The 24,708-nt window shown below is 40.4% G+C and overlaps 2 protein-coding genes across 4 annotated transcripts in view; one reads left to right on the top strand and one right to left on the bottom strand.

The window, feature by feature from the left end:
* The first annotated feature begins 1,212 nt into the window (after positions 1-1,212).
* Positions 1,213-6,151, top strand: LOC118409150 (caspase-2-like). Its single transcript, XM_035810019.1, has 9 exons — positions 1,213-1,276; positions 1,575-1,823; positions 2,159-2,218; positions 2,584-2,726; positions 3,123-3,296; positions 3,891-4,110; positions 4,586-4,759; positions 4,976-5,085; positions 5,652-6,151. The coding sequence occupies exons 1-9, from the start codon at positions 1,213-1,215 to the stop codon at positions 5,775-5,777; spliced, it is 1,320 nt and encodes a 439-aa protein (XP_035665912.1). The 3' UTR covers positions 5,778-6,151.
* Positions 6,152-7,993: 1,842 nt separating this feature from the next.
* The window catches only part of LOC118409691 (ankyrin repeat and death domain-containing protein 1A-like), a 35,819-nt gene continuing 19,104 nt past the window's right edge, over positions 7,994-24,708 (bottom strand). For 2 of the 3 annotated variants that reach the window (XM_035810925.1, XM_035810923.1), the window contains exons 5-18: positions 22,189-22,293; positions 19,945-20,043; positions 17,755-17,853; positions 16,622-16,720; positions 16,018-16,083; positions 14,842-14,940; positions 14,236-14,334; positions 13,205-13,303; positions 12,783-12,878; positions 11,939-12,150; positions 11,281-11,554; positions 10,568-10,727; positions 9,969-10,100; positions 7,994-9,513 (exon numbers count right to left, since the gene is read on the bottom strand). In XM_035810925.1, coding sequence (XP_035666818.1) covers positions 9,449-9,513; positions 9,969-10,100; positions 10,568-10,727; positions 11,281-11,554; positions 11,939-12,150; positions 12,783-12,878; positions 13,205-13,303; positions 14,236-14,334; positions 14,842-14,940; positions 16,018-16,083; positions 16,622-16,720; positions 17,755-17,853; positions 19,945-20,043; positions 22,189-22,293 — 1,704 coding nt within the window. In that variant the 3' untranslated portion in view covers positions 7,994-9,448. The remainder of the gene's footprint in view (positions 9,514-9,968; positions 10,101-10,567; positions 10,728-11,280; positions 11,555-11,938; positions 12,151-12,782; positions 12,879-13,204; positions 13,304-14,235; positions 14,335-14,841; positions 14,941-16,017; positions 16,084-16,621; positions 16,721-17,754; positions 17,854-19,944; positions 20,044-22,188; positions 22,294-24,708) is intronic. The other variant, XM_035810924.1, reaches the window with a different exon arrangement.

Raw genomic sequence — 24,708 nt, 5'->3', positions numbered from 1 at the left:
ACGTGCAGGGGATTCCCCACAATACCGGGACAGGTGAGTAGTCCGCCATTTTTGACTAAGATTGACAAGGGGAAAGAAAGTTCAGGAAGGAATTTGCAAAGGAGGCGAAGCAGATTGCTGAAGAAGACCTCGAGGAGAAAGGTGGGGACGTATGCCGTGTACATAATGTATATGTTAAAGTGTAGTCGAACATTCGTTCAACACTCGTCCGTATACGCGGTGTTGTAAGACCTAAGTTACTCTCCAAGCAAATTTCCGGGTCCAGCTGTTGTTGTTTACATGTTTTTAGGGATCGACCAAACCGGCGAACATGAAGAGAACAGGACAGAAAGCCCGAAAAAACAGTCAGCCTGGAGAGTAGTTACACCCATATGTCAGGAGGAAAACGTTATGTAAACTAGTTTCACTGTCAATATTCGCGGTTCTAAAAATAGTTAGATAGAATGTAATGCGAACAGTTTACGTTATGTATGTGTGATATACATTGCGTAATCAAGTTTAGTGGCAAATTCATGGGGAATTAGGCTGTACGTGTTATTGTTAGATCAACACGAGGGAGGCCATGTGTAAACTAGTTTCACTTTCAAAAACAATTCACGGTTGAATAAGCATGAAAACAATTACTTGTAAAGCGCCACGTACAAATCATCTCTGCTTTACCAGGGACTTCCTTCTTACAAGAAGCCGAATGCATACCTGTTTATTACCGCGTAAATTGATAGAGAATTCTTAAATTGTCAAATACAGCAGATGCTGGGATTAATCTTACAGACATTGTATAAGTACAGACACGACCAGATTTTACCTTCTTGAACAAAATCAGTTCAAGCATTCTTGGTGATTAATAAAGATCGTTATGAATGAGACGAAACCTACGTCACAATGCCCTTTGAGTTAAAACACACACACATCTTTACATAATGATTAATTTTTAGCTTACGGTTTGATGACCACACGGATAGTGTAGGTTACTACTCTCCAAGCAGACGTTCGTCTCCGGCTGTTTTTTTGGCGTTTTTGTCGGGCTTTCTATTTTACATTTTCTTCATGTCCGCCTGACAAACATAAGGAAAAAGGGAAGCACGACAAACCTTTACTTAGAGAGTAGTAGGTTACGCAAACTTGGTGTTTTTTTAAAATATTTTGGATGTTAACAAATAACTGTTTTTCAGGGACCACACCTTATCCATTTGACCAGGTGCTCGAAATATAATGTCACAACCAAAACGATCCAGGCAACAGCTGTTCGGCCAGAGTGCCAGAGGAACAACCAAAAGTGAGTAAACTTATAGAGACGTAGATATGTGAAGGAATACAGGTTGTCACAACAAAGGTAATTGATTTTCCATGGAGAAACATTTATAATGTATTACAACCTGTACATACATGGCCATTGAGTTATTGCTAACAATAAAGAACATCTAGCTATGAATGGTAATACTCCAAAACATTATGTCGATAACGGGGTAGTTTATACTTCAATCAGCTCCACACAAAGTCAACACCACAAAAGAATGTCGACCGATCTTCAATGGTTGAGAATGCCAGTGATAACGTTTCTGTGTTTATTCCAGCTGATGTGTCCGTACATTTCGACACAGTCGTTAAAGAAGCCAGTCACAACTGGGACGGTTTGGCAAAGGAACTCGGCTTCAACCGGAACGAAATAAGAAACATAAAAAGCGACGTACCTGACCAAGATCGCAGGTGCAGGGAGGTACTCTGGAAGTGGAAAAACAAGTACGGAAGAGAAGCTACTTTACAAGTTTTGCAGGAGGCCCTCGTCAACATAGAGGAGGGAGACACAGCTCAAGCGTTGGAAGGTACGCCTTTTTAAAACCAGTTGGTTGCTAAGCACTAAAAAAAGTAGCGTGTCTTTCATGTATAGTGAAACCATTTATTATGACATTTGATCTGTTGCTGTTGTATTCTTATTCGTAAAAATTGGAGGAAACAATTATGTGATCACTGAATTTATTTTAGTCTCTAGCTATAGTCTCTGTAAAGAAAAATGTTTTAAATGTATTAAAGCTTTGATGAAAGGGTAGAATGTCTTGTCAATTTATCGTGAACATCAAACACCATATTGACACCACAGCAGGAGAAAGAACAATAAATATGATACATTGTAAACATGTGTATTAACTCCTGCTTACAGAAGGTGCCGGACCAAGCAACGCAGTCCAGGAAGAAGGGCCCAGAGGAGGATCGACATTAGGTAATTTAAATGCCCTATTTCTTTTTTTTTATCTTTATATATATATATATTTAGTACTCGCAAGTTGGGTGATGAAATTGTAGTAGACAACAATGACCACAGACTCGAAATCACAATGACTTGCAACATGATAAAACAAATTGAACAAAATCAATTTTGACCTTCGCACTCTCTCCATTCCAAATGCGAATTTAAAGCAGATCACATGAATGTGCTATTAGATAATAGTGTTATCGATAACATTTTGTTGTTCTTTAAATGCAGCCGCGTACTACTGTTGTTGTTTATTATTCGTTGCCATGCATTGTGCCATGTACGATTGTCGAGCACGATGAAGTTTATTTATCATCATACTGAAACTATAGATGACCCGAAACCACATCACCAGGACAGCGCTGGACCTGGGGCTGGAGGAAACTGGGAAGCTTCAGCTGACGAGGACGACGGCAAAATCAACGTGATGGTTAAAACATGCGATGAGGAATTCTGGGACAAAATCATGAATGAGGTAACAGTCTAGTCTAGAGCTATAGTCTAGAAACCTTCATCTAATATAACATCTAGCTAAAATCATTAATGAGCTAACATGTACATACAATTGTATTGTAAAATCAGCATGCAGATAGGGGGAAGATGACAACAATGCATTGTTCTTTTTTGGTACTTGGGAGTCGCTATATCATGCAACCAGTGACAAATTAAAGGAGCCAATGAAGCGGCAATATCTTTTGATTTCCCCTCCCCTCTGCAGCAAAATACTTTTGCTGAGATATTGGGTTGTATGTTGTTTCAAAGCAATTAGAATTAATTTGTTACAAAGTTCATCTTTGCATTTTTGGAATTTTGTCAGTAGTGACAGGTTGCGATGTCAAATAACGTCGCTGCCGCTAATTTATGATTACAGAAAGACCCTTACAGAATGGACAGCAAGCCACGCGGTTACGCCTTGATTCTCAACAATAAGAACTTCACAAGTCTGCCTTATCGAGGAGGTTCTGCCGTCGATCTGAGCAACATCACATCTCTCTTTCAGGGGCTGTCATTTGAAACACACGTCCTGGAAGACAAGAAAGCTCAGGTTGGAAATTCGTGTCCAAGAATTATCATGCATTACTATTTCAGTGCCTCCATCTGCCTTATAATGCTATCACTTATACTTACGGCCTTTGATTGCGCAGATAATGGAACACTCTTGAACTAATACCGCGCGTGTGTTTTTTACTTTCTTTTTTGGTCAGGTAAGCGTCATGTTAGGGATAGCCTGTAAAGGTCGACTCTCACTGCACTTGGGGCACCGGTATGGCACTGCGGAGCTCGTTCACTGCGGCACTCTTTTGTTATTTTCGCGATTTTTAAGAGTTTAGATAATTTGTGTAATACGTATAAGACTTAGAGGACAACAAAATACACAAAATGGAAGAAAATTCGTTCTTTATCTTTAAAATTCGATGAGTCATCTACGAACCCCGCAGTGCCGCACCGGTGCCCCAAGTGCAGTTAGAGTCCACCTGAAGGTGTCTTTTCCAAGAGGCAAACGTCGGGCCAGGCGGGTATCGAACCCGGAACCTGTTGGTTCTGAGCCCAACGCTCTAGAATCTAGGCCTCACCGACGCCGCTCTGTATCTTGGACGTCCTTTTTCTTTTAGTTAATATTTTCTTTCATACATTCCAGGAAATAAAAGGTGAAGTCCTCGCATTTTCTCAGCGAAAAGAACACAGACAGAAGGACTGCTGTGTCGTGGTGCTGATGTCACATGGAGAGGAAGGCGTCATCTTCGGAAGCGACGACGTGCCCGTGCAGCTGGACGACATCTTCAGCATGTTTGACAACAAGAACTGCCCTCGTCTGAAGGGGAAACCAAAGCTGTTCTTTATTCAAGCTTGTCGTGGACGTAGGTTTCTTGATATTTCTATAATACTTCATACTTCTTTCTTCCTGTCTCTCGACAAACACACACACACACACACACACACACACACACACACACACACACACAGACAGACACATACACACACACAGACAGACTCACAAATACAGTGACACACACTCACAGACACACAGATACACGCAGTAACACACATATACACCACACACACACACCACACACACAGACGCACACACACACACACACGCACACACACACACACACACACACACACACACAGACATGTACACACACAGAAAAAGAGAGAGAGAGGGAAGAACAGGCATGCACAAACACAGTATGGAAACTCGTAAGTCATCACACCCGCCTCTCTTAACAATAAGAAGCAAATAAATCTTCTTCCAACAGGCAGTGTCAGTGTCTCCTTCTCTAACATGTTATCTACGAAGAATAAAAAAAAGTTGTCCTTTCTCTATCACAGTAAAGGTTGACAAAGGTGTGCCTGTAGACGAAGCGGACGGCCCAGGACCTGACGTTAAGGTCAACCTTAAGAGCGAGATGAGAAGCTTCCTACATCTCCCGGAGGATGAGAGTGATGGGCCAGAGGTTCAGCCGACCAGAACTGAAATGCTCTGTGGATACGCCACACAACTAGGTAAATACAGCGCGTAAAACAGGCAGCGTCCACTTGGGTGCTCTTTGTGGTGCCAGCTACTAGGTAATCACTCACTAACAAATAGTTGAAAATGAGGGTATGCATGGGTGCAAATCCTTTCAACGTGAATCAATTCAACAACAACAACAAAAAAGAACATTTTACCTCCACTCTAGATAGTAATATTATCTTCTCTATCGTGACCTTCTCCACCAGGGTATAAGTCCTTCCGGAACATTGAGAATGGCAGCTGGTTCATCCAGGCCATCACCAAGGTCTTCATGGAGCACGCCAAGGACAAGAGTGTGACCGAGATGATGCCAAAAGTGAGTTCGCAACCCTCAGTGAAAACGGAGATACTGTTTGTGGTTTGCTCGTTTGTTTGTCTTTGGGTGCGTTCAAGTTGGCCTGATTAAATCGCGCCCCTAGCGGTCGGCCCTACAGATGCTGCCGCATGGGAGAAGTCATTAACCCAAGCCAGCGAGAGATTGTGTAAACACAGGCTATGTTCAAGTTTGTTCCCGTTTGGCCCTGATCATATGATACACCAAATTATCATTCAGTCCGGCACACTCGTATCTAACATTATCACGACCCAGATATGACATAAAAGATGATAGATTCCTGCTCACTTTTATGAACATCATTGCCATCATTTTGATTGCTCCATACATATCAAGCTAGTGTGTTACGCCGAAGGGAGGTTATACCGGCTATGTAGATACAGATACATTTGAACATCGTTGAAGAGATAGCTATCGAAAATTTGGAGGAACGTGTGTTTACCTTTAAAAAGTAGTCACTGCTTGATGAAAAATTCTCTTAACTGTATACATTTGAACGTTTTATTTCGTTTTCTTAGTCATAGAGTCTTATTTTCTCATTTCTCCAGGTGATCAATGACGTGTCCAAACGAACCGCATCGTGCCCAGGTTATCCACACCACGGAGGCAAGGAAGAGGCGGAGTTTCTGTACAAGCTGCACAAGCCTCTCTACTTCTTTCCTGGTGTGGAGTAGATGGCAGCAACAAAGATTTTACGACGTTTTATAAAGAACTTGAATTCTATATTTTGATTTTAGATTAGAGGAGCGATTTTAAGCAAAAAATGTGATATAACCTCATGAAGTATGCCAAAATTAGTGCCTGAGTGAACATAGACCACTCTTTGAAAAGCATTAGCATGAACAGTGCTTGATATAGATTGATTTCCAAGACTACCGTGCCTTATGGTGATGAGATTTTTAAATCCATGGCCATGGCTTTCCGTTACTACCTACCCGTGGAACCTGGTAGAGACTCATTCGGTAGCGATATGGCTGTCAAACAGGTTCATCAAAATCCCAAACTATGAGACTACCAAAGCCCAGAAGAAATGCTCAAAAGAAAAGTTTTTTTTTTTTTGTACAGAATATCTAGGACATGAAATAGTTTCAAAATGTTATTTAGACCTGAACTGAACTGATTTAGATATCCTTCCCATATGACCTCAAGTTGCCTTATCTCTAATCATGTGTGAATCTTATGGACAATGTGTGGTTTGTATATGTATTCCTGTCCTGTGGGTCTAGTTGTCGCCCTGTTAAGTTGTTGAAAAGCCCACAGGAAGAATAGCTACAATATACTCGTATATTAAGTTAAATGTTGATCTGAATAAAGTCAAAGCGATGCAGCACGGTTCGCAGCTAAGCGTTAATATTAGTCAAATTGTAAACGGTGATCCTATGATAGACACGTCGCATTAATCTAATTCGTTGTCTCAGCTTTCCTACTGTGTGCACCAAATACCAAATATTGAAAAGATTTAGTATTGCACGCAAAGTACTACTAGTGGGAGTGGACCATTAACAAGTGAGAAAAGATGTTTAGAATACGTTTATAAATTCTTACCGCGAAAGCTAATTGCGAGTAACATGATAAGGATTGCCAAAAAATAAAGAAAGAAGAAAGTGACTTTTCTGGTCTTAATGCTGATGGGTCGTCTTCACTCGGTATGTTATATGTCATGCTGTTTCTTAAATGACCGTTAGGCGGCGCACCCCAAAAAAACTTTGAATGCGTGACCCCTGACCTTTATTTTCGCGGTATTTTTCAACTAAGGGCAGAGGTCACCGAAAGGCATGCTGATATATAGTGAGTGAGTGCAAGTTGAATCTGTTAAATTATCTTAATTTTGATAAGGTATTCTTGGTTAATAACGTCGCAATGGCGTAGTCATATATGTAGTGACTATAAAGGTGTCAAAACGTTCTGCCTGGCACAAGGTTAGAAGAATATATCTAACGGAAAGCGGCCTGGTGCCGGCCTAGGAGCCGGCTTATATAGTCGGTCTTGCAAGTTGAACTTTCAAGTACAGTAGCGACTGGCTGAAGGTAGGTACTCAACAGTTTTACAACACAAGATCATCGATGACTAAGGAATTACTGAAATGTGTCTTTCTGTGCCTGGGTACATTGCACTTTAGGGTATTAAATGTTAACTTTATACATTAATAATGAATGACACACAAGGCATGTAATCTTCAGTAACTTACACCTGTCACAATTATGTTTTGAACTTGGTTGCTTTCAAGGGGGGTAAAATAAAGTGACAAGAACACTGAACCACCTTTTATTGTTGTAACATTTTATTCCCTCATGGTTTCAAGCATCTGAACAATTGGTCAACAAAAGATGACAAAAATCCTGTTAACTAAAAGCTTCTTTGCCATCAAAGTGGAAGATACAACTTGTATGGCTTTTCAGTTGTTTAACAATTATGCACATTTAACCCCAACTCTCATAATTCTGCTGGATGCCCTTAGATGACTCCATATTTTAAAGACATTATCGAGGCCTTCTAAAAATGTCTTGAGATATTTGGACATATGAAGTGTGGATACCTCTGGGATAACTGATTAAATCCATTAGTATGTATTTTGCTTAGATGACAGTATTAAAGCATGTGGCAGACTTATGAGAGTTGACAGTGTTGCCTCAGTTGAACCCAGGCTAATTTTTTTTACATTGCCTTTGTAAGAACCTTCTTAAAGTTGTTGGACTGGAAGTTTAAAACCTAACTAGGAGAAAATCCAGGTAGATCATCCCCACCCATAGCCATGTGCTTCAATGTGAACACCAAGTAATAGATATCAAGTTGCCAACACCTCAAGCATTAGATTAGTGCACCAGGAGGTTTTACATCTATATGAATTATGATACTGTACTTTTCTTTAAAATTCAAAACACCAAGTAGGTTATCTCAATCTGGTCCCAACTTCCACCGGATTGCAATAGCAGTGAGCAACCACAATTGGATTTGGGCTACCATTTTAATCAAATTGAAATATGATTCACAATTTAAAAGTATGAAAATAAAGATTTAAGGCAATGAACGCACAAAACTAAAAAAGATTTGTTCTTTGTCTAAGAAATCTGTTCATCGACCTGTCAAATGTTTTGGTCAGCAGTGGTCACAGACTCTAGTGGAAAGGAGATGTAACACAAATTTGACTCAAATTCTTTTTAAAATTTGCTACATTAATTACTTTCCTTTCTTCCCACATACACTGAATCATATCTACATGTATGGTTGACGGAAAGGCTGCTAGATCAGCATGTAACGATATATTTACCTTTCCTCTGTGTGACATTATTCTATTGTTCTCAACAAAAGTGATAAAGAGTAAGACACCTGGAGATTTCTGTGTTTGCGTTTTTGTGCAACATTCATTTGATTATAAATATCGCTCCGTCTTTTTGAAGACTTTGGACTGTGGTTGAACCTTTATAGTTGTATCAATTTGGCTCTAGTAGAATTACCAACATTGTTCTGACTCAGTCCTGCTCAAGAGGACATTAGATTCTGCAATAATGTACAGCTTATTACACCAGCAAAACTGTTTGTGACAAAGAAAGCATCCTATATTCTAGTATGTATTCCTTGCAATATTGACTTCAACTTTTTCATTGATCACTAAGCACCAAAATCTATGTACATTTTTGTTTCTGTCAGAAAAAAAAACTCTCTTGTTTCCGTTTCTACCGTCCTACATCCTTACAACAGTCAGAAATCCAGTCTAGACCTTGATACTGCAACCTTAGGACAGATATTGAACAGTGCAATGCATTTGTTCTTTTTACACATTTATCACAGAGCTCTCTATTCTTCTGGTCCAGAGAGTTTGGAAGAGTCCATCTGTAACATTTATGAGACATTCTAATCTTTATTCTTAGTTCGTGCACGATTTCTTCACTTACATTGATGGTACAACAATGCACCTTTTGAGGGTGGTTAATGCTGGCATTCCAATGCCAAGCGGCCCATTTGCTTCCAATTTCATTTGATAAATTTTTTTGTCTCATATACACATACCAAACCTTGTTAATAAAACATTGCACATTCCCTTCACCTATAACCTTCCAGTGAAAACACTCTACCATACGCATTTTCTATAGCTACACCTGAACAAAATTCTGTAGTCCACATCTCCCGAATGCAACACTCACGAGCAGAGGAGACTATACCAGATATTTTTGCACGTCCCAGTGGAATCTTCACGCGGTCTCGCGTGAAAACGTTTTCCCTCTCTCAGGAGGTCAGGATAGCTGGCTTGAGCACATCGCGGGGCAGGCGAAGCTCTGACCAATGACGACATAGCCCATGGTTGCACTTGCGTGGTGATACAAAGGCATCTGGTGAGTCACGTGGGTCAGGAGACGGCACACTTCCTCGGCGACTGGGAGGCCTCGGCGTTCGCTTTTCTTCTGATGTCGTCTGGAACACGCATGGAGCAAGTCAATTTCAGAGACAACCTTAATTTGTAATATTCATTGTAGCAAAATGCTTGTTGAGTTGCTGTGAGTGTGAGACCATGGATTGATGAGCTCCATAGCTGCGCAATTCGAACTTCCAGGTCATGAACAGACTTACAGTTTCACTAGTCTTGGGCCATGGAATTCAATGCTTCAGTGATGAGCTCCATGGCCATCGAGGGACTTACACTAAGAGTACTAGTCTGGGGTGGTAGAATATAGGACCTAGGTTAAGGTTTGGTACAAGGGTTAAAGGCTGAGTTATTCCTTTTTTTAACTGTGGACTTTGTTGCTAAAACTAAAAGTCTGCTAACACAAATTATCTGCCAAAAGTTAAAAATAATCAATCCATGTTCTCCTGAAAGAGCTCCCTCAAGCATTGTAAAATGTTCATCTGGTATATATCAAGCCACCCACCTGCCAGTTTTCTCCTGTCGATGGTCAGTAGTGCTTCGTAGATGCCTTTGATGGGGTTGTTTCTGGCAATGCATTCACCGTGCAACCAGATCAACAACATTCTGTAGCCATGTTCGCGATAGCTGTTGGTTCCTGGGTTTGAAAACATATCAACTACATGGTAAACAACTGGCCCATGCAATGTAATACTGAAGTAAACCTCATTTAACTATACATGTACCAACTTGAGCCCTACCATTTAACAAAACTGCTTACACACCCGATATAGAAGTACATGTGAGTGTATAATAAAATATTGATGAAAATGTCCAGGTCTTTCAGAAAAAAGGTTTGCTAGTTTCATTTGGCACTGGTAAGTTGCTAAGTAGTGGCTATAGCTGAGACGCAGAATAGTATAAAAGGTAAAAGTACTGAATAGGAATTAAGTAAAAAGGCAGTTACTACATTTGTGTGGCAGTTTGTTGTCTGATTATGTTGCTTTTAGATTTACTTTTCAGTCAGGTTCACTTTTATTCAGGCAATGGCTGAACCGTTCCTAACAGTATTAGCCTTGCTGGCCTTGCCACCTACTCTTAGTATATCTCTGTTGCATTACCCACCCGCGTACTGATGCTCAATAGCCTTGATGTGCCCCTCGCTGAACTTCCAGATCCTGGCTAGTCTCTTCCACTCGTTAGACTTCAGGTACTTGGTGGCGAGTTTGAAGCAGATGTTACGGATGTGCTGCGTCTCGGAGGACCGGTCCTGGCGGAAGGACACCTTGAAAGGGAAACACAAGGGTCAGTCTTTTTCACTATAGAAGTCCGGTAAATGCAACTTTGGTGAATAACTTCAAAAATAAGTTGAAAGTTCATCTGTGTTGGTAGAAGTCATTCTTGAACTAGTTAAGTTAGAATCTTGGACACACAACCTGACTTTTTTGCTACAGGAATCAAAAAAGCCATCTACATCAGAGCTATACAGCAGACCTGAGTACAGCTTACAAGTGTGCCCTATGTCCAAAATGACTTGAGTTGGAAGGAGCGAGTTGATCATCAGTATGTGGCAGAAACTGTCATTCTCCTATAGGGCTGTTTAGCCATTGGTTGCCAGAGCATTAGGGCTGATATCAATTACTAGTAGGATTGATCATTACCAACTGAATGGGGCCATACCTTCCTCAGCCTGGAGACAGTGAATGTTAGACCGAGACTGAGTCGGCTTACAAGTGTGCCCTATGTGGCAGAGATTGTCATTTTTTTATAAGGCAGTTTAGCCATTGCCAGAGCATTAGGATATTGCCATGGTCATTACCAACTGAACGGGGCCATACCTTCCTCAGTCTGGACTTCTGCGGTGCCTTGATCGTGACCGAGTCTTCCGAGACGTACGTTCCCGAGAACTCCTCCCCCTCGCTGAACTCGTCCTCGTCCTTGAAGTCATCGCTGGGTGCGGAGTAGGGGTCATGGCCATTGAGATCAGCTGACTCTTCGTCGAAATCCTCCCCGTCCAGGTTGTGGGACCTCCTGCGCAGCCGCGTGGCCGACCTGTAGCCACTAGTATCGCTAGCTCTGCTGCTTCCTGTTTCGCTCTCCTTCCGGTCCGGACTGTTGAATGAATGAATGAGTGGTTTATTTCGTTAATACATCGCAGCCAGGAAGGCTGAATTACGTATCACTAAGTTTACAGGCCTAACATGTATATTTAGAAATCTTCATCTGTTATCCTAGGATCTAGAGTTAGCTTTTACTAGCTTTAGACTAGAGTAGACACTTGTGATATAATAATTCTTTTTACACTGTTTGAATCTCTTATGTTACCTGCAATTAGCAAGAATTTGCAATAAACTTAACACTAAAATCTGATACACATTAAAATCTAACACATCGATAAAAAAACAATTTGTTGACAAAAGATCTCTCAATGAAGGAAATTGCGAAATACATAACATGTGAATACAGCTCATAAAAGCTTAAGGAATTCTAAAACACCTGTTTGGGGTCAGCTTGTCCTTCCCGTCCACCACGTGGTCACCCTCGGCCTTGCCCCCCTTGTCAAGTTCGTCGACAAGTTCGTCTTCAAATTCGTCATCGTCTTCGTAGTCAGAGTACTCGTCTGAGTATTCGTCTTCGTCCTCTTCTAAGTATGCAAATAACTCGTCTTCGTAGAACTCTTCATACTCCTCTTGATCCTCTGGAACACCCTGGGAAAGCAGATTAAGAATTTTCAGTTACTCACTTTGAAGATACAGTTAAAGTAAATTTTCCTCGTGTTCAGCCACAAACTTAAAAAAATACAGAATTAACTCTTGAATTGTCATGGTGCAGTGATATTAAGATGTCACAAATCCAGCAAAACTAATTGCAAAACTAGGTCTTTGTATAATACCACAGTCAAATTTCTATACAATGCCATTTCTGAATTTCATGTATTACAAGATTGTTTGATGACATGGTTAGGGTCTAGCAACACTAGTGATGTACACTGCAGTTTTTGAGGTAATATTTTGCTCATAGTTGTTGGAATTTTTGTTATCCTGTCTCTACGGTCAGCAACTTTCAGGTACCAGGGAGAAGGTTATGTAATCTGTTTTCATAATCATATGAAATATGTTTGATGATTGAGTCTAGTAGAGCTACATTGCAGTTGCATCTAACGTGAATGCAGAATAAGCTCAGAGCCATGCATTATCATTATCATGGAGCGAGGAACCTCACAGAAAGAAGCAAGGGGCTAGTCCTTTAGGCCTTGGAATTTAGGCAAGCATGTAGGTAGGCAGGCAGGCTATAATCATAATAGTAAAGTTTTATTTTATCATATAAACATCAATGTTACCTTTCTCATTTCATAGTATCGCTCTGCCTTGATCATCATGTCCACAATGGCAATGTGCTCTCCTCTCGCTGCTACTCCAAGTGGGTTCTTCCCTTGCTGTAGGTGGAAAAAAGGTATGACTGTAAACAAATAGGATTTACATTGACAATATCTATTTGGTAAAACCCAGTCATGTGTAAGCAAGTCAACCGATGAAGATGATGATGATTTATTTGCAAAATCATGCCTGAAGGCTAATTGCATGAACATTGTCTTAGTCAACTATAAGTGCATCATATTATTGGGTTTAAATCCTGATGTTTTTTCTTCTTCAAAGGAATTAAATAAAGTGACATTGAGTTAAGTACACAAGATGTTGGTGGCTATCACTGAATGTGACATTTGTCTCATCGAAGTTGCGCATTCTTGTGAGTCAGGCCTACCTTATCAGCGACGTCCATCTTTGCTCCAGCCTTCAGTAGCATCTCACAGACATCATTGAGTCCATTCTCAGAGGCGAGGTGAATCGGAGTCTGGGTCCTCTGTTATAGTAAGTAACATAAGATGGTCGTGGTTTAGGCATATACTAAATAGGTACTTGGCTCTATCGTCGTCGTATCCATTTTTGATTATACTGCTGCTGGGATCCCTGTCACGGGTAGGCAGCAGTCGAATAGTCTTCACACTGTGCTTTCATGCAGCTGATATGTCCAGTGAGTCCAGCTCTGGGCTTCAACTTCATGGTTTGCCTCGATGACCGGACCCTACCTTCCTGTACCTCTACCTGACTGTATATTCTGCACAGCCTAATTTCTACCTGGGTTGACATACAAGCTATTTGTTACATATTTATTTATACTTTGAATGGGCTTTTATACTAGCTGTGATGTCTGTCTGTTGGAATAGCACAAGCAGTAACACCTTTTGTGAATTGCATCACCTTGGTCCTAACTTGGCTGTGCAGACAATTGATAGATATTTAGGCTGTACGATGTATATTCCACACAGGTATGTACAGTCTAAGTCATGAAATGCCCGGAGGCATATAGCTTGCATGGTTTACACTGGGGAAATATGCTCAGGACACTTTGAAGACAATGTCACTAAAAATTGATACATCTCCATCCATATCATACATCTCCTTCCATATCAATTCATAGTTGGGATATAAAACATGCTCTACTACTAGATCTCTGACGAAAGATAACTGATGTTATCTGAAACGTCTGACTGTTTCCAAAATCACGTACAGGTTTTCTTGACAAATTGGTATTTGGACCAAACTGAGGACTGTGCAAACAATATTGATACTACTATTGGATTCTTGACTGTACAATGTATATTCTACACATGTACAGTCTAAGGCATAACATGCCCGGAGGCATAATAGCTGGCATGGGTTACACTGGGGGAATATGCTCATCACACTCTGACAGCGATGTCACTACATTTGTACTTTTTAATGTGTACTCACGGCGTTGAGTGCGTTGATGTCACAGCCAGACTCGATCAGCAACCTGCAGACGTCGTACCAGTTGGACTGGGCTGCCAGGTGGAGGGCCGTCATGTGGTGCTGCAAGGTGGAGGAAAGCAAGATTGATATCGTGTCCCGACTTAGGGTATGCAGCTTTCAGTCAGAGATATTCTAGTGCCACCTTATCTGTATTGGTTAAAGGTAGGGGTAGGGATAGGTACCGGTACAAAAAATTCAGGTGAAGGTGCAGTCTAGGTCCAGAAGACCAGGTCTGCTTTTAAGATCCCAACTTCATGTAAGCGACACTGTCTCTGTTAACTTAACAGAAAGTTTAACTGTGGAGACTTGCAAATGAAAATAAACCCTCCCCTATTTTGTACTTGTTACTTTCTTGGACCGGTTGGCTTAAAAACCCTTGAACACTTGCAATCTATTCATTTTCTAATCGGTTGATAGTCTGGTCCACAGATTTTTTCAGGTCCGGTCCTTCTGGACCACTCCAACAAGAAAAAAACAGTTTGTAATCATGCCCACTCCTAATTACAGGGTAAGACTGCAGGAAGAAAGTTAAAATCCTTTCAAGTATGAAGATACATGTGTACTCACATGGTTCATGGAGTCCACATCAGCTCCGTAGTCGATGAGGATTTTGGAGACCCGTGGGTGACCGTTCTGAGCTGCCATGTGTAGGGGGCTGACTTCTTTCTGTGCTCAACAAGGCAGAAGGTTTCAACAGTTAGCTTCTTTTGTTATTCACAAAACATGAATGTCACCAGTCCACCGCACCACTGCACTCCTCGCTAAGCCCTTCAGCTGTAACACCAGCAACAAACAAACAAACAAACCAGAACCCTTAAAGTCCTTGGATTGGTCCTCCCAATGCATATTTAAAATTTAGATTTATACCATATTGTGCACCAGTCTACTTTTGGTCAGGAGTGATTTTGTTGTTGCTTTTGAACCCTTTCTACAATATCTGATATAACGCTGGTTCACCTTTATCCGAGGGTAACCTATATTCGTTGTTTGTACAAAAAAACGTATTTAGGGATATAAAGTCGACAAAGGTGGTTTCAAATCCTAACATTTTGAAAATATTTCATATTTGAAACCACTGTCAGCAGACTAAATACTCCTAAGTGTGCTGTTTTTAAAGATAACGGATAAAGGTCACCCCACGGATAAAGATGACCTAGCATTACATGTACCTTATAAGTAGTGGCTTCAACTGCTTTCATTTTGAGTGAGGAAAATACATATACAGTATTTTTAAAGAAATCAAAGCTACTAATAGAATTGTAGAAATGGATGCAAAACACAACAAAATAACCCCTGACCAAAACCTCTTAGAGAAACACAGTAACCATTACTGTGTAGTCTGTTGAATGCACTGTCCTTTCACATTCATTCATCTTCCTTTGCAGAGCCTCGTCCAAGGCCTATTCAATAGTCTTTGCTGAACTGGGCTTCAAGCTTTTTACTTTTATTTGCGTGGCCTCCAGCCAATGGACAGTCAATCAGAAAGCCAATTCTATCAATGACAGCTGGTTAGAGGCCGTGGCCACAAAAGTGGAAATCTCAGACCAGTTTAGCAGTGCATATTGTATAGGCCGCGGACAAGGCTCTGCTCCGGAGAATGTTCTTCCAGTTGATGGTTAGTACGTTTTTGCTGCAAACCACACCATTTATTAAGAGACAAAACCAACAATGTGAATGCACCAATTGCCAAGGAAAAAAACCCAACACAACATTGCAATTTTTTTCTGCAGTAGTCGGACATACTTTCACATCAACGGGCTTTTGGCCCTTCACAAATTCTCTCTTTGGATGAGCTCCAGGCGTACATTTCTGAAATAGAATAATTACAGCATTTCAATGCTTTACGCTATAGATTGATCAGCAATCACAAAATAATGAGACTCCAACTCTCAAATCATGTACGATAAAAGTAAAGGAATTCAAAGCTATCTGCTACAAATACATGTAATTGAAAGTGCCATCATGTAATCAAAAGTGCCATCACCTTATAATTGATAATGATAATTAAGTTATGGTTATTGGGACTGTTTAATACATATTTTCTACGTCTAACTCTTTTTTTTGTCTTGTTTATCATATATAATGTATGTCAGATTAGGTACTGCAATCCGACAGAATGATAATAATTAAAGTTATTTTATTGGTAGAGATTGCTTTGGGACTGGAGTTTCTGCATGTCTACAGAGATAAGAATCATGATCTTTGCCATAATGATTACAATCAGTTTTTCTACCAGTAGAGCTAATGATGACAAACTTCTGCAACATTTTAAGGTATTCAGAGAACACAGTTCAGTTCCAGCCTTGTAGGTTGTTACATAAATCTATCCACAACAGATTCAACTCACGTGGGCATCTGCATTGACATCTGCATTGTTGTCCAGCAGTATCTCAGCGATATCGATCCAGCCCTCCTCTGCGGACAGATGCAGCGGCGTCTTGCCGTCCTGGTGAAAGCCATCAATGTTATACTGGCTGTTATCTACTTGACTTGCATGCACAAAACGGTTGTAGATTGGCTTTTATGCCCCACTGGATGTCCTGGTGTCCGGGGTTAATCCTATGCAATGTTATACATTAAACCTGGACTAAACAATAACTCAAGGGACAGAGGAAAAATGCTTGGTGAGGAGGATTGGTTGCTCCAGACCACTGGATTGGTTGACCTGACACTTAGTTCCCAGGAAACATATCTACAATATTGTGATTGCCACAGTTTATAAACAAACTATTATGGGAGTGTTTGCCTAGCAAGTACTGTAAATGCAGAAACTTTCCCAGTAGTTTAATGTTTGCATTTTTTGCGGTGGTTGCTTCACCGTGAACTTAAAACCGCCGCGAACATTTGTCCATGGCAGTAAGAGACTAGGGTGCATGGTGCTACTGCAAACTTAAAGCCACCGCAAAAAGTCATTTTCCTGCTATTGCAAAATTAAATGCATTTACTGTAACATGAAATGTAGAATTTGGTATTATGTTGTTTGTTCCTAAAAACAGCCCAAAAAACTGTTAAAATTCCTGCTGATTCAATTTGCACTTGATGTCTACTTGTTGCATACACAAAGCGGTAATAGATTGGCTACTATGCACCGCCTTACTGTGCAGGGGTAATCCCAGGCTAACTGCCATGTAGTGGGAAGGCTGATTCTTCACTTAAACATGCCTGCATGCATGCATATAAATTTTTGCAAGTAGTACAATGTTTGGAATCCTTTTTAGTTTTTATCTTTATCTAAGATAGCGAGATAGTGTGAAGCACTGAAATTATGTTTGAGCAGTTGTTAAAGTGCCACACTTGTTGGGTACACTGAAGGAAAGTTAGGCCTCTGTATTGCCTTGTTGCAATTTTTATGAAATAAGATCTCTGCATTTTATCCCGCTCATCGCAAGCTTCCTTGGCTCCCAAAATTTTTATTTCATAAGGACTACTTATCTTCCATAATTTCCTTTCTTAAAAAAGGACAATGCTTATGACAAATACCTTGTCTCTCTCGTTGACCTCTGCCCCAGCCTGGATAATCTTGGTCAAGACCTCAGGATGGCCGTTCTTGGAGGCGTAGTGGACAGCTGTGCTCCCATCCTAAGGCAAATATAGTGTTTATGACTGTGGATGCAATTTGAAAGCAACAACCAGCTGAAAGAAGCCATTGCCATCTGGGCCTTACAACCATACCTTAACAAAGGAAGTGGGCAACATAAACTGTTTTCAGCTTATTATCCACTAGCCACATGTTCTATCATATAAATGTGATAGGACCAAAGTTGGATCGCGCACTGCAGGTGACAAGGAATGGAGTTAGTCAGTTGACAGTCCAGCTTTCTTTTAGAGTCATAACTTTTTTCTTATTTGGTTCCTACTGTTTTGCTGAGCTTTGGAATACGTTAAAATATATCAGTACAGTTACATGTTTGTGTAGAATGTCTGAAAATTGAGTGTTAGATTTGATTTGACAAAAGAAAAAAACATTACAGCACACAATGATAACTGTTTCAGCACCAAGGAGAGGACCATGGTGGGAATGCCTCTGTGGCAGGGATGTAGCCAGCACCTGTCCTTCCGTCCTTTGACAGAATTTTGCAGCTAGGGACGGTCCTCTATGAAAAACTGTAAAGATTTAAAAAACTGTCTCCCTTGCGTAATTTCTCACCCAAACAGATGCATGCACCATTGGCGTGACGTCTTGTGCCTAGGGCGCTCGATAGGATTCAAAATTGAGGGGACAGAAAATGATTTCCGGCTGGCTACAACCCTGCTCTGTGGGGAGAAATACAGTTACAGCTGCCCAACAAAACCACTGCATACTGAAAATCTGGTAAATGTGCACCGGCGGTCATGCTAGACAGAATTTTTAATACTTGTGTCAATGGGAACAATTACCTAAAACTGGTCCACCAAAAACTGGTCACATTGCCATTGGCCGGGTGGACATTATGTACATTGGCCACAGAAAGCTCAGAACACTAAACCTATGAAACACTATATATTACTTTGGCTCAAACAGCTATTGAAATATTGGTAATTTAGTCTTTTTACTATGGTTTCCACCTAGATACCATGTTAAGGGATTGCTTGTATGGTGTAGTCTCAGAATGAAAGGGTTTTCCTTAAATTTAACAAAAAGGCAGTTAAAACTTGAACATTAGACCATCCTGTCACAATCAGCTTCGTTAGCTACAGCTATGGAGGTATAACATTGCTGCCATTTCAGGTTCACTCCAGGATTCCTGTCTCGTTCATGATAAAAGCCTTCCTCTTATCCCGCAGCAGGAAGAAAGCATCAATGCAAAGGTCAGGTTTTATCCCTGTCTCCATTAGGCAACAGCAGGGAAGTCTCATGGATGACATCACATGCACATTGATATTTGCCTGATTCAAGGAGAAATGAGAAAGCTTCTTCCTAACTGCGATGGTAAACAATTAAGATATGTACTGAAAATGGGAAAGTATGTTGTGACTTTCCATCTGTGCTATCCCAAAACATCCCAGGTGCCATGGTGCAATATTCTTGTATAGCTGTATACTATATAAGTGATATTCATCATCATCATTGTACAACGGGCTCACACACGGCAGGGTTATACTGCCCCTTACGGGGTGACATATATACCCTTTCACTGGCTGATTACTACTACACTAGTGTCACTTTCTTACTACACTAGTGTCACTTTCTGTAAATTTTCTTCCATACTTAAGTTGTTCAAGTTCTTCTTTTTGTGTTTTTGGTCTCTATTTTAAAACTTTAGTCATCTTGTGTCTATGCTTATTTTGTTTTTGTTTTGATTTTCAACATCACAGAATAGAATAGAATATTCATCCACATGAATGTGGGCATGCATTGGAAGAAGAAGAATCATAACTCTTCCAGCACCAAGGGCAGGCCCAAGGTGGGAATGCTTTTATGAGGGGAAATACAGTCACAGATGTATTTCCATGACACATCAAGTACAATAGCATTGAGTGCATTTAGTTGTAGTGATACTATACCATGTAGCCCTCTGTGCTACACCTCTTCTACCATGTTTTGTACCTTAAGTTCTTTTTATTGTGCTCATGGTGTCAATTTTTTTTGTTTCTTAGCCCATCTTGATTTTTGTGAAGTCGTTCATACAATTTTCCAAAGTCATCCATACAATTCATTTGCTGTGGCCTGTGAAGGGAGGCAGTAAGTACCTTGGATCTGGCGTTGACGTCACACCCAGCGCCGATGAGGTACTCAACTGGCTCCAGCTTACCATGCTCCGCGCCAATGTGGAAGGCAGTCTTGCCGTTCTGCATCAAAAACATCAGACATTCATGTAAATACTTTTAAATTAACATTTACATGAAGGGTTAAAAATAATCTTAAGTGTTATTTGGAAAGCATTCTTGCTGTTCTGCATCAAAAACATCAAACTATCAGAGCGTGATAAAAACTAAACCATCCTCATGAAAGTTTAAAAATGCCCTCTTAAGTGTGTCTTCTCTGATATATTCATTGGCAATATATTTAGCAATTAACTTCAATGTTTTAATCATCTACATGCAAAGTTTTAGGAATGCCATGGCATGTGGAAAGCAGTCTTGCCATTCTGCATCATAAAGATCAGACAAACAGCATATTTGAAACTTAATTATCCTTCTGAAGGGTTGGAAAAGCTTCTCTAATATATCTACTAGAGGTATGTATAATGCAATCATAACTCCTATTGGACATCTGAAATTGTCTTCATTCATAGTTAGAGTATAAAAGACCTGTTTCTTCCAGATCACTTCAGTGTCACTGACGAAGGATAGTGGATTCTATCCGAAACGTCTGACCGTTTCCAAAACCATATCCAGTTGCTTGAGTAACTACTTTTTGGTGTAACCATAACTCCAATGTTTGAACAAGACTACTGTAAAGCTTGAAATTGTTTCTGTCTTACTAATTGTTTGCGAGCCCATGTTATTTTAACCCTATAGAATACACATAAATTTCATATCATAAATTTCATATTTTTTAGACCAATGGGGTGAACTTTTTTTCCATCCCAACAAAGACAGTTTGTTCCTGGGATGGATACAGGATTCCAGAGGTATCCTGAAATTTGATCTTGTACAGTTTTTAAAAGATGCCATGCCATGCACCATCTGTCCCACTGGGACAAATAGGTCTGATTGGCTGATTGTCATGATCAAGGCTAACTGCACATATCCTGTACAAATGAAATCTAAATCCCTGGACTACAACGTGTCTGAACAACTAATCTTTGAAAGTGATGCACATGTATGCACCAAGATAACTTGATAAAACAGAAATACTTTGTTCACGTGTTATGCTGGCTCTGCAAAGGCATACCGATAATGAAAACTTTGTCTCAGGAAGATTTGCTTCTTGGTACAAATATAAACTTTTACCCTACCTGTCCAACTGAACTGTCCATGAATTTCATGACATGAGATTAATGGTTACAACAATTTTCATCAATCAGTGACAGTTTTTGAAAAGGTACAGTACATACCTCCCAAATTTTCGATGTCTACCAGTACATCATCTTCAGGGGAATGACCTAATCTCAGTTCTCGCGAGAGAACACGAGACTAGGTCAAGCTTGCGTGGATCATCTGCCCCCTCCCCCCGCCTCCTTGCGGAGAAGGGGTAGGTAGCACTTGGGCAGCTCCCAACCCTCGGTCCGGTTCAACTTCGCAGCCTCTAGTTGAATGTGGATGGCCTCCTTAATCTTTCTATGTGCATTACGTGCTTCTAAGTCAATAATGTCTATGTTGTCCGAGATTGGCTTGGTAGTGACCAAGTGACGTGATTTGAGGTGGTGTTGGCTAATCACGGATTTGCCGTCCAGGCGATCTAGGGACTTTTGGTGTTCGGTAGTCCGTTCCCCTAGCGATCTTTCCGTTTCTCCCACATACGTCTCACCACACTCTTCACATGCAAACTTATATATCACGCCACACTTCTCACTGGGCAGTAGAGGGTCTTTTGGTCTCACAAGGGCATTACGTAGAGTGTAGCCGGGTTTGGAATAAAGGGGGGGAGGGGGCAGATGATCCACGCAAGCTTGACCTAGTCTCGTGTTCTCTCGCGAGAACTGAGATTAGGTCATTCCCCTGAAGATGATGTACTGGTAGACATCGACAATTTGGGAGGTATGTACTATACCTTTTCAAAAACAGTCACTGATTGATGAAAATTGTTGTAACTGTTTGCAAACGTGACTGATGAACCTCTTCAACGATGAGATTAATGAAAATGTGTTTTCTTAAAGCTTAAAATGACTGATTTGATGACAAAAATTGAATGAGATGGGCTTCCAAACAATGAGTGAGACAGACAGACAGTGATTTGGAGACCCGGTGAAAATAAAAGTACTACACTGAAATTTTGCGCAAAATGAAGGAGTATCAAGAATAAACGTTAACACAGTGGTTCCATCCTACCTTATCTTTCCCATTGAGGTCGAAACTCTCCAGATCCTCCAGGATGAACTGTATAACATCCACATGGCCGTTCTGTGCTGCACAGTGCAGGATGTTTAGCCCTTGCTGCAATGATAAAAGGACAAGGAACTCCTATTATTCTTTGTTCTGAGAAATTGTTTGTCTTCATTTTCATTTCACTGAGGAAGGAAGGCGGATGTCTTCTGAAACGTCTGAATAAAATTTTGATGTTATCCAGAAGAAGAGTTTGAACCATCATCTATTTATCATATCCTGGATGTCTAACCTTCACAAACGTGACAAGGAACTCAGTTCAATGTATTCTCCTGTCATCTGGAAGGTGTGAGAAACTGTTTTCTTGATCGTGATGGCAACCAAAAATCCAGTTCAACATTTCTTAAATGGTACTATATTATATTTGATATTGGATATAATGAGAATGAACAACAACTTTGTTCTTCTCTCTCTCTCTTTCTCTTTCTCTAACTCTAACTTTCTCTTTCTCTCCATCCCTCTCTCTCTAGAACTAGAGGATAGATAAAACAACACTACTCTTAAACAATACTACCTCATTATGAACTAGAGTTCAACGAACACATACCTTTGCCAAATAAACCAGGTTTGTTATGTAGAATGATGTCTGTAGACATAAATGTGTTACTCATTACATTTTATTTTATATGCCTGGAGTTGGTTCATAACATTTTGCCATTACTTATGCAAATTAGATCCCTATGCAGATTAGATTTACATAATAATATTAAATTGTATCAAGCATCATTTGCATAATAAATGTGTATTGATATTTCCTTCTTTCTTAGCTAAAAATGTGACAAGTTTGAAAGTCCTATAAGGAATGCAGTGGATTTACAAACTTTTCTCATTAATTATGCAAATTAGCAGTCGATTTGCATAATTACAATTCCATCATGTAAGTCTTCCCTTTGGCTATCTACATCCAAAAACCATGACGATCCGTCAACACGTTTATATTTTCTCATTAATTATGCAAATGAGGCCGTCATTTGCATAACTAATATGCATTGATATTTCTCTCTTCCTCATCTATATATGTGACAAGTTTGAAAGTCCTATCATGAAATGCAGTGGATTTATAAACTTTCCTCATTAATTATGCAAATTAGTTGCTGATTTGCATAATTGGTATTCCATTGTGTACATTGTTACTTGGGCTATCTACATACCAAAAACCATGACGATCCATCAACACGTTCTCGAGTTATTCTCGTCCAAAGTTTGAAAGGAAATCGGCGACTGCAGTTCCAAACAAGCCGCTAGGGGGTCCAAACTTAAAGCACTTACTCTCTGCACCAAGGGCTATCTACCACTCAAAAATCATAACCACAGCAGGTCCAGAACACGAGATTAAAAAAATTGAGGTTTTGCTGCAGTACCTTAGCAAGCCGCTAGGGGGCCCATTATCAAACTTGACCTTCGTTTTCCCGACCCCTACCCACCTACCAAATATTATTGGGATCCATCAAAGGCTTCTTGAGTTATACTGTTAACACACAGACAGACAGACAGACAGACAGACACACAGACTCACAAGCCTAAAACATAACCTTAGCCATTCTGGCAAAGGTAACAATGATTCTACTAAATATGAATATGAATTTCTAGTGTATTTGTTGGTCTGAGCCAGCTCAAAAGTAGAATTTATGGGACCATCAATATTCTTTGTGGTTAAATTAGGTACCAGAAATTACATACAATTCAAAATATTTCCAAGTGAAGTAAAAATGTTTCCTGGCAATAATGATCATTACATCTGAGTGGTGACAGTTTTAGCTTCATAATGACGGTCTTTAACAGAAAGACATCAACTGTCTTTCTTGAAAGCCCAGAGAGGCGCAATCACAGCTGCTATCATTACAGAAAACCACTAAAGGCTCTGTGCCAAGCTAGTTTGCCCCGATTAGTATTCACGTCAGGTTTAAGCCCCTTTCCCAAAGAAGAGCGTTTTTACTTGTCTGGAAACACTCAAAGCTTACAGTGTGTTTGAGGTAGTCATACCTATATATGTACAAATCCCTGTTAGCTATAATCCTGTAGCGAGGGTAGTTGTTTCAAGGTAGACAACGACATTGTAATCCTGTTGTGTGCCGTCTTAGCTGGGGAAATCGTCTTACAGCTGACTTTGCTGCCGGGGTGTTTTAGAGTTCAAGGTGGGTTACACAGAACAGCAGACACATAACTCATACCTTTCCAGTTTGGCAAGCACAAGCACCGAGGTTTGGAAATTGATACAAATCGGCACAGCAGGACCCGTTTCAGCACTAGGGTCAGTGCCGACTTGAAAGTGGAATTGTGAGCTTTGGGTTAGGGAAATTTTGACTTAGAACCTTAGAACCTAGAGTTTCTGAGTTCAAATCTTTGGCAGTCCCAAGTGTTGTGCCCTTTGGAAAGGCACTTGACACAATCATATTTCAACACTCGACTCAGCTTACAATGAGTAGGCACTATGTAGCTTTGGAGGGGTGGTGGTTGTTAGCGGGC

This window comes from Branchiostoma floridae, chromosome 2, assembly GCF_000003815.2.
Source record: "Branchiostoma floridae strain S238N-H82 chromosome 2, Bfl_VNyyK, whole genome shotgun sequence".
NCBI classification, from domain to species: Eukaryota; Metazoa; Chordata; class Leptocardii; order Amphioxiformes; family Branchiostomatidae; genus Branchiostoma; species Branchiostoma floridae.
This window is presented reverse-complemented; position numbering and strand designations above follow the sequence as displayed.